Source organism: Clytia hemisphaerica, unplaced genomic scaffold (assembly GCF_902728285.1).
Source record: "Clytia hemisphaerica strain Z4C2 unplaced genomic scaffold, Clytia hemisphaerica genome assembly, whole genome shotgun sequence".
Classification (NCBI taxonomy): domain Eukaryota; kingdom Metazoa; phylum Cnidaria; class Hydrozoa; order Leptothecata; family Clytiidae; genus Clytia; species Clytia hemisphaerica.
Window position 1 is genome coordinate 317,792 of NW_027104216.1, and position 9,840 is coordinate 327,631.

General features: G+C 34.0%; 1 protein-coding gene across 2 annotated transcripts; it reads right to left on the reverse strand.

Moving 5' to 3' along the window:
• Positions 1–287: 287 nt before the first annotated feature.
• On the reverse strand, positions 288–8,752 carry LOC136815734 (uncharacterized). Of its 2 annotated transcripts, XM_067072181.1 has the most exons (7): positions 8,590–8,752; positions 8,306–8,416; positions 2,533–2,589; positions 2,200–2,322; positions 1,788–1,861; positions 1,583–1,674; positions 288–365 (listed from the first exon to the last, which is right to left on the reverse strand). In XM_067072181.1, exons 1-5 carry the CDS (start codon positions 8,663–8,665, stop codon positions 1,851–1,853), a joined length of 378 nt encoding a protein of 125 aa, XP_066928282.1. In that variant the 5' UTR covers positions 8,666–8,752; the 3' UTR covers positions 288–365; positions 1,583–1,674; positions 1,788–1,850. The 2 variants fall into 2 exon arrangements, with proteins under 2 accessions (XP_066928282.1, XP_066928281.1); XM_067072180.1 differs by lacking the exons at positions 288–365; positions 1,583–1,674; positions 1,788–1,861 and having other exon boundaries at positions 2,105–2,322.
• Positions 8,753–9,840: the final 1,088 nt, after the last annotated feature.

Genomic DNA, 9,840 nt, shown 5'->3' on the forward strand with positions numbered 1-9,840 from the left:
TTCTGAGAGCTTTCTTTCGGTTGACCAGTTTCTAGTGAAAGAAAATATACCATTATCCTATTGCAAACACCAAGTGCATTGCTCAAGAAATAACTGTTTCAGTCATAATGGAAATTTTGATTCGCCCAGGTCATTGTATAGAAAACAATTTTTTTTCAAAGTTTTAGTTTAAACAATTATGGCTGTGAAAAAAATATAGAACTTATTTTGTATATTATGAAAAATTGTGCAATTTCAGAATTAATTCTTCAAGGTAATTAATTTCCTTACCGTTTATTTTTCATTTTTTGCAGTATCAGTTAGAAACTGTTCAGATCTCCTGGATTTATATGATTTAGATGAGTTGAAATAGGTTTTGACAGCCACTAAAATTAGAACAAAAAATAAAAGTATAGTCATTTCTATTGTAATTGCATTATATTCATTGTACATTTATATAAAAAATATATAAATGATCTTATAATCGAAAAAAAGTGATAACATTCCCAGTTGGTATTCAAAGTATTACAATACTCTTTGACGGCTAATGGGGAAGGTCTGCAGTTTAGTTTATTCCGTAAAGTACAGTTCGCGGGGGTGGTTGGCAGTAGGATGGAAGGGACTAACTTCGTGAAGGCAAAAGCTTTGAAAAACTTTAAGTTTTACAATATTTGACTAACAATTTTGTGCTTAATTACAGTAGGGGGGGGTAGAATAAACTAAGTGCTCCAAAAGAAAATCAATAAAATGACGGGGTCGTAATTAATATATGTTGGGAATATTTCAATATTTTGTTTTAGGTAGGGGGTCAGAAAACAAGTTAGGAGGAAGGAGATGTTTTCACCCTTAATTTGTATATTTGTATTTACAAAAAATATTGCAGTGTGCTTCTTATACCTGTTTTACCCTATTGTTTTGAAAAACCAACTCTTTAAAGGGACCCCTCGCTTGTTTGTGATCTTTATGAAAACAAATTATATCGGTCCAAAAACCCCTAACAACATATTCAAAGAACAAAACTTACTGCTAGTTTCTGTAGAGATATCGAAAGATTCCTGTGAAAACAGTATGGCGTCTCCGTCTGACTGAAACCAACACAACCAGGGCTCATTGGGAGTTCTGAAGCCGATACCGATTCTCCATTAATCCGCAACTCGACTCCAAGCAAAGGGTTTTTCTTAGGAGAAGAGCACGGATTCTAGACTGTTCGAACCAGAGCTGGCCTCTACACTCGTACTCTAATTTTCCGGTGCATTTGTGTCGACGACTTGGTGCGACAAGAGCGCGAGAAAATTCGAAGGCCTTCAGAAGCCATTTGAAATTTCTGAAAGTTGAGTGAACATCAAAATTTATAATTTGTAATTATGGAGCGAAGAAAGAGTTTTGCGTGCTAATACTTTGGGAAGTTGCTTTTCATATGATTATGAAGTGAGTGTCTTGTTATCATTTTTAAGCGAGGGGTCCCTTTAAAGAAAAAAGAAAAGAAATAGGGAGGCTGGTAATGGGGAAAGTGGGTGATTTTTTGGCCGAAAATAAACAAAGTTGGCTGGAATGAAGTGACTTTTGCATTAGTTGTTTGTGCAAAAAGAAAACAAAATTATACCTCTAAATTCGATTTCTGTCATTGTTCGATCAAGTGCCATCACATTTAATTTTATCTTTTCTGTTGTTGCATGACTTGGCCCAGTGTTAACTCTATAAAATATATGTTAATTTTCATTCAATAATAGTTGGAAGTTGATTTGATTTGGAGATGAGTGGATGTTTTAATAAAAGACTGAGAGAAACATTTAAAAGAAATAAAATACCTAAAGTTGAAATCCCAATCCAGATCATTTGAAGGATCATTTATCAAGGTTCTGGTACATACTCTAACATATTCCTAAATAAAAGGAAAATATATTTAAAATAAACAATATATATATTTTATTGAATGGTATGTAAATGGTTTTGATTCCTCAATAGACTAGTTATAAAACTAATATAATCAAGTATCAAACAATCAATTAGCGAAATGGCGAATTTAATGATTAATCAAGATTAACAAAGAAGAAAGAACTTGTGCAGATTATGGTAGCTCTTCCCTTGTTACGAGTGATAAATTGTTAATTACACAACAATTGGACTACTCTAAACCAATCAGATTCTAGTAATTTTGTGCACAACTCACAATTACACACATGATAATGGCTAGAAGCAGTATAGGAAACTCATTATTACCCTGGTTGTAGGTCTGAAAGTAACCATCCTGTCTTCCCTTTTTGTTCTGCTCTTCAAAAGCTCTCAAGCGCTGTTCCAACTGATTAACTCTAACCATTATATTGTTTGGTCGCTGAGCAGCTTCTAAAAAAGCGAAGACATACCACTAGAAAAACCTGTTCATGGAGAATGTCTGGAAATATCCAATCAACATCAAGCTAACTTTACAGTTCTCATCACTGTGATAATAACTACAGTTCAAAAATTTAACACTGACAGCAGCACAAATTAAAATCAGCAACAAAGTTTGAGTGACACTGCTGTTTAGGCAATCTCGCACTGATAATATCTTACCAACTGGTGACATGGCAGGCACAGGCAAAGACTTTTTCTGTGATTTGCTAGGTGTACCTGAAAATTGTTGTTTAAGTCTGTTCTAGTGTTGGTATGGTGGTATCAGTAAAATAATTAAAATATTACTTTGAGAGATCAAAGCAGCAGGGAGCTGATCACAAAGTGCAAAAAACATCATTTATAATCAAATCAAAATCTAGTTTTTTTAGATACTACCTTTCCTATTTGGAGAAAAAGTATGAAAACGTTGTGAACTTTATTATATATGCAAGTCTTGCATGAAACACTGTCAGGTTGGCCTAAAAGCGTACATTGTGCTAAATAAATTGGAGGTACAATATGCAGGCTATGTCATATCTTCTCTTACACTTCCCTTGTTATGTTATGAGAATTTTTATTGGCAAACATTCAAGAATCTCAAGTTATTTTGTATGCATTGTTAAAAAACTGTTTGGTTACCACACGGACAAATTTGCCAAAAGTTGAAAATATTTGGGTGGTGTCAAGTAGTTTTATAATTTCTTAGTTCATCAGATTTGATTTTAGTGTCTTTTATGGAAGAACTCCAAAGTAAAAGTTAATCTGAACATATTTTTGTTGCGTTTTTCCCTTTGATTCCCAAGTCAGTTTCTCCGAAGGTCAGTTCTTTTCGGCTGTTTTGTTTTGATTTTTCTCCCGCCGCTTACCCAGTCCCCCAAAAGTCAACCCGGTCATATTTCCAGACTAAAGAAATATGAAATATCGCAAATATCTCGATGCTCTCGACCAATCAAAACGCTGATATTTTTTTGGGTCGGCAATAATGTCTTGTATTAAACCAAATGACGAGTGATTTTTATAAAAGTTCTCTCCTAATTCTCTTTCTCGACAACAACTAGCCTGGATATCCAGGCTGTAAATTATTTCACAGTCTAGTTTTAGATATTTTATGTTCTGATTTACAGCCTGGTCTCCCTAGAGCGATTTGCATTCTCTTTAAGAGAATGCAGTCCGCTTGCTTGCGCTCACTTTGCTGAAACCGTAAGGGCCAATCTACACGGTGTTGAGCAATTCTAAAGCAAAAATAGGATAGTCCTCCAGCTGCTAGTGAAGATAGGGCTTTCTGTTACACGAAAACATGAAAAAGAAGAAAACAGAGGCAAGTCCATTTTCCAAGAAAACATGGTTGGTCATGATAATGCATGCAAACTTTTTTATGGACTTTGGTGTAATCTTTGGATGTTTTTAATAGTTTTAGATCTTGTAAGACTGCTTTTTATTAATTTCTGTTTTGCTGCCCTGGGTTGGCTAGGAAACATGGGTTTTCACTTTCATTCTCTAGGGAGACCAAGCTCTATAATTTAAGAACTTTGTATGTTGAGGTAAATTTTGTTTTTTCTTAAATTTTGAGCTTGGATATCCAGGCTAGACAACAACGTACGTCCTTGACTTTTCAACTCAACAATCATTACATCTTCCTTCTGAAATTCGAAACATTTAGAGCTTGACGATAATCAAGAAAGTGTCCAAATTGTTTTGCTGTTGAAAAAATGTTGTTCTTTAACCATTTTTACAAGCATACATTTCCATCGTGGGACTCCTTCCTCTGCTATTCTTTTCCATGGCCATATGTCATCGAAACAAAAAAATAGAAAAAGACTGAATGTTATCAATCTGATTAATCCAATGATGGAGGGTTTCTTCTTCATCAAAACAATACTGTACATCATCTGCATTTTGAATTATCAATCTAGAAACTTTCAAATACATCTCTGAAAAATCTGCAACTTTTCAAAACAAAACTTCTGGATCGAAAATGATCGAAAAGTTTTGTTTTTGTGTGAATATTTTCAGCGGGAAGTTATCGAATGTTTTTGTTCGAATCTAACGTTCGAATTAGATTTTCGAATAAAAACATTCGAAACTACACAGAAGCAGAAGAAGGCGGAAGTAAGTTTTGAAACAAAAAGAGGACAATTTTTTTGAGTCGACAATAAATTAGTTATCACATGACTTCTCGTGCAATACTCGATATTTTACTCGTTCCGAGATTTTACCGATATTTTTCCTCGCCTAAAGGCTCGTATTGCACTCGAAATCATGCGATAACTAGTACATATCTTTTCTGCTTGAGCTTCTCTTCGGGATATGCGCACTGATAGGGGCAGCCAGTACCTACCCCCTTTGGGAAATGTAAACATATCCAAAAATCTTCTATACGCATAATAAATTAATAATCCAATCAGCGTGTAGTTTAAACATTCTATTGAAGTTTTATGCCCGGAGCGCAGGAGATTTGACCGTTGCCTAGAAATTCTGATTAAAATTGAGGTTTAAAACATGCCTCGAAGATTTCCCCACCAAACAGTTTTTCAATTGTTTTTTGAGTTTTTTTATCGCGCATTTGGATTGTCCAGTATGTTCCTAGTTATTGCCTCAGTTTTGTTGAGCCTGCTTAAAGGAATAGTGTATTGCTACAGTTGAACTCGGCAGCAAAGAAACTCGCTCATGTTTTTCCCGCAAAAAGTAAAACTACCCGAGTGAGTATTTCCCGTCAAGGGCGCGAGAAAACCGAACGAGATTTTAGTCTTGCTCAAAAAACGAGCTAGAAGAAAATGGCGACTGGAAAATTTTTATTAAGAAAAACTGCAATCTTTACGAGATCTTCATTGATCATTTTGTGGCTGAGCAGTGTTAATATTAACTGAAATAGGTCATATTATTATTGAACTATCATTATGGAAAGTTTCAAAGCATATTTTTCAGTGATGCTCGAGATTCAGCTGGATATGATTTTTAATGTGAAACTTTTAAGTGTCAAGCAAATAAGTAAAGCAGATTCAACTATCTTTGTGCAAAGTTTCAATGTTTATTTTTCTATGATGCTGAAGATACAAGAAGATATTTAACATCAAGGTTGAATTCTTTTGCTAACCAATTTATACAGAACTATCTCTTCTCTTGCTTCTTTCAGTTAAATAACAATGTAGTCAATTTTGAACACTCAAGAGGAGAAAGAGATTTCTATTTTCTCTCGAAAGTGTGCATATGGATCTGAGAAGTGAAATGAAACTCATCAACAAGACAAGAAAGACTTGTTCACCCCTCGAAAGTGTTCATATATGGATCTGAGAAGTGAATGAAACTCATCAAGACAAGAAAGCCTTGTTCAAAGAAGATTTTCATGATTTGTACTTCAAAATATGGGACATTTTTGTTCATCCAATGACTTGAAAAATCAACTCTGGAGACTGTAGTCTACATAACTTCAGGATATAATCATGGAACGTGGATATTTATATTATTTTCTCGATAAAGGCACTGTATCATGAGATTTTGCACGAACCAAATAAAATGAAGTGAAAAGTAACTCTACGATGAACGAAAGACTCTGGTTCTGAGCATCATATTTCACTGATTTGGAATTTTATGAAATAATGTTGAGGAAGTAGCAGTAGGACACATTGATTTGATTAAATTTAAAATCCTGTGACTATCATTGAAAATTAAGATCAAACCATCGATCAAGGGACTTTGTCTTCTTGTGCTTCTGGCATGGTTCAACTCTGAAGCTACATATCTCTGCACCCTTTTTGAAAGTCCTCGTACATGCTATGATTTGGCATTTGGGAACAGTTGAATGTATTTTTCATGTACCAGTTTGTTTCGTGATGGATGGACATAGCTGCATCTTTTACAGTGGTATGGATATGCTGCTGTAAGAAGAACTGTTTCCATTTTATTTACGTTGTTAACTTGAGTGAATGTGGAATATTGTGACTGATGTTGTATGAAGTGACGATAAATACATATACAGTCAGGGAAATCCCTCAATTGCGGTAGTAATTTCTTACTGCAATTGCAGTATATACGTCACTTTTAAATTTTTCATGTACCGCAATTGCAGTATACTCAAGAACCAGAATTCAAGATTCAAGGAGAAAACAGGCAATTTTTTGTACATAATTGATCATATCTTTTTAACGCACAGACAAAATATTTTTTCCGTAGATCAGATTCTTTTGATAAAGAAAAGCTATCTTCTTGTACGATTTTTTACAGTCGATGTTTGTTTATCTTTGTCGACCAGCACTATATGTAGCTGTTATAAGCCTTTGTAGGCTAATCACGATTGAAAACTACCGCAATTGCAGTATACCGCAATTGAGGGATTTCCCTGACTGATATACTCAATTATAAAATTTTAAGATATTAAAAACATCTTCTGCTAAAAAAAGGAAGTATTTTTTCACCAACAGTTTTCCCTATGAAGTGCTACTGTGTGAAAAATTCTGAGGGTGCTTTAATTGAGAATTTTTGAATGGAAAGAAATATTTTGGAAGGCAATTTCTAAGAGGAGGTCATATTATTATTCAAATACTTTTGCATCACTCTTGATAAAAGTGAAGCCATAAAGAATTTGTAAATACTTTATATAGTTTTTAAAATCCAAATGTATATACAGGAATTTTGTAATGTGATGTTATTTTTTTCAAAAAATATTTTATGCTTTATTTACTATTTGTTATTTTCTTCATCTGCTCTTGATAAAACACAAAGAACACAGGAAAACAAAAAAGAACTGTTTATATCTTCTCATCTCACAATCTCTTTGTGTATAGAAAAACTCTTGTGTAGTATTTACATTTGTGAATCAATTTTGGCATAGCAAAACAGAAAATTTCCTTCATATAAGTATGATACAAGACAGAAGAAATTACACGAAAGATTTTTCTTTCCCCTCCCAACTTTTTTATGTCGCAAAGTATTTTTCGGTTTGTTTAGATTACGAAAACGAAAGTGAAAATCCCGTTCGACCAATCAAATTGTAAACTTTTATCGCGCTCGACCAATCAAATTCCAGACATGTGACCATAATATTTTGATTTGCGTAGCAATACACTATTCCTTTAACTAATCTTTTATTTTGTAGCTTATGGCCACTCAGATCCCGGGGGGGGGGGCACTCGATCTGAAAACGACCATACGTTCGGCCCAAAATTTGGCTTCTAAAATCGGACCCTTACAGTGCAGTGAATTTGCATGAAAAATCGTACCCTTACAGTGCATTTTTTCAAAATTTCTCGCCCGTAAGGGCGAAAATTTTTGCAATTTTCCAAGAAAATGTGGAATTTTTCCTCCAAAATTTACCAATTTTGTGCCAATTTTACCAAAAAATTGGCCTTTTATCACAATTTCTCACCCTTACAGTGCAGTTCAGCGCAGTTTTGTAATTTCCTACCCTTACAGTGCACTAGCTAAACTATGAAAAACCTACCCTTAAGGGCCGAACGTCTGGTAGGTCATTTACCTTGAGTGCCCCCCCCCCCGGGACTCAGATACTAGGCTCTGAACTAGGTTCTCTTCCAACTTTTCAGACTTTTTCTTTCTCTATCAGCAGGGCACTATTAGCCAATCGAAGGGCTCCCTTAAATAGAAAGAGTCTGACTCATTTATTTTTAATTTTTTTTAACTTGTGGCCACTCAGATATCAGGCCCTGAACTAGGTTCTCTGCCAACTTTTCAGACTTTTTCTTTCTCTATCTGTTGTATTCCTCATTTCTTTCATTTTTTTCCAGTAACTATTTATTTACCATTTCAACACTAATGATACATGAGGCGGTATCCACTTAAGGCCACTCAAATACAAGGCTCTGAACTAGGTTCTCGGTTCAAACTCTTACTTTCTGCGACTTATTCATTTCTCCGACTATGCTATAATATCCGATATGCTAGATCCATATGAAAATTCAAACTTTTTCAGATAAAAATTTAGGTCTCGAGTTATACTTACTGAGCTGTCGAGTCGTTGCAGCATTTAGGTTATTTCTTTGAAACATTTGACTTTGACTAGGTGATTGTGTTGGTATTGATTGATTAGAATTTTGACTTATATGAGAAGAATCTAAAGAATAAAGAAAAATGTTCATTCTAAAACCTGGAGGATATGAATTTGAGTTCTTAGAAAAGTCCCCATCGACATTTATGTAGAAATGAATTAAGAGGAATTTAAGATATGAATTTGATTTTTTACAAAGTCTCCACTGACGGCGCAATTATGTCTCAAGTTAGACTTACTAGGCTGCTTTTTATGTTGAGTCTCATTTTGGTTACTTCTTCCGGATTCATCATTTTGGTTATTACTTGGAACCATTTGACTTGGACTAAGTGATTGTGTTAGTGTTGATTGATTAGAATTTTGACTTATATGAGAAGAATCTAAAGAATAAAGAAAAATGTTCATTCTAAAACCTGGAGGGTATGAATTTGAGTTCTAGAAAAGTCCACATTGACATTTTGATGTAGAAATGAGTTAAGAGGAATTTAATATATGAATTTGAGTTTTTACAAAAGTCTCCACTGACGGCGCAATTATGTCTCAAGTTAGACTTACTAGGCTGCTTTTTATGTTGAGTCTCATTTTGGTTACTTCTTCCGGATTGATTAGAATTTTGACTATGTGAAGAATCTAAACAAAAAAGAAAAAAATTTTATTGAAAAACCTGGAGGATATTTAATAATCTACAGGTTGTCCACAAGTTTCAAGTTTATTTACGTACAGTTTTCTTATATTAGCATCAAAATTAGGAACATATGCAGACATATGTGATGCAATTGTATACATAATTTGTATATTCATATTTTGTGTTGGGGATTTTTTCTTTTACTATTAAAAAAGTCTAGTGGAAAATTTGTCCATCATCCATCTTTGTGGCCTGCTATAATCATTGACAACCCTCGTAATCATTACTCCCAAAGGCTCACCTTCTGAATCTTCAAACCGTATGGGTCCAAGGTCAATACCTAAAAAATAGGTATAGTAACAAAAACCTGTATGTGTCAGAATATGTGTAGATGTGTCTCATTGATATGTCTCAACAGCAGTAGCAGATAATTGTTTGCTTAAAGCTTATAAAAGCATTAGTTTGAGAGATAAATATAACAGAAGAAAGGAAGGTTAAAATGCATACCTTTAGTTGTCGTTGTTGATGAGTTTCTTCTAGTACTAACCAATGACGAGTTTCTTCTCTTTTTTGCCCTTCTTGTGTCTATGTAGATAGAGTAAAGTGTGTATTTAACAAAAATTATATTACTTATTTTTACATTCAGCACAGCAATATAATATAGATCCAATTGACAGAGTTGTATGTCCAAGCCAAAAATTGAAAATCAACCCTTTGAGAGACTTTTCTTTTAAGTTTTGGTAGATTTTCTCAAATTTGGTTGATTTTTAACCAATTTTGGTTGATTTTCACAAAGTTTTGCTCAAATTTCTGGAAATAGTGACCCTTTGACCAAAAGTGGTGTACACCATGCCAAATTGATATA

What these genes read in the sequence shown, in the direction of transcription:
- LOC136815734 (XM_067072180.1), bottom strand. Translation starts at nt 8,665, where the DNA reads ATGGTTCCAAGTAATAACCAAAATGATGAATCCGGAAGAAGTAACCAA. An exon ending in TCAACATAAAAAGCAGCCTA is followed by an intron (nt 8,417 to 8,589) that starts GTAAGTCTAACT and finishes TTTATTCTTTAG; the next exon opens with ATTCTTCTCATATAAGTCAA. An exon ending in TGCAACGACTCGACAGCTCA is followed by an intron (nt 2,590 to 8,305) that starts GTAAGTATAACT and finishes AACAATTTTCAG; the next exon opens with GTACACCTAGCAAATCACAG.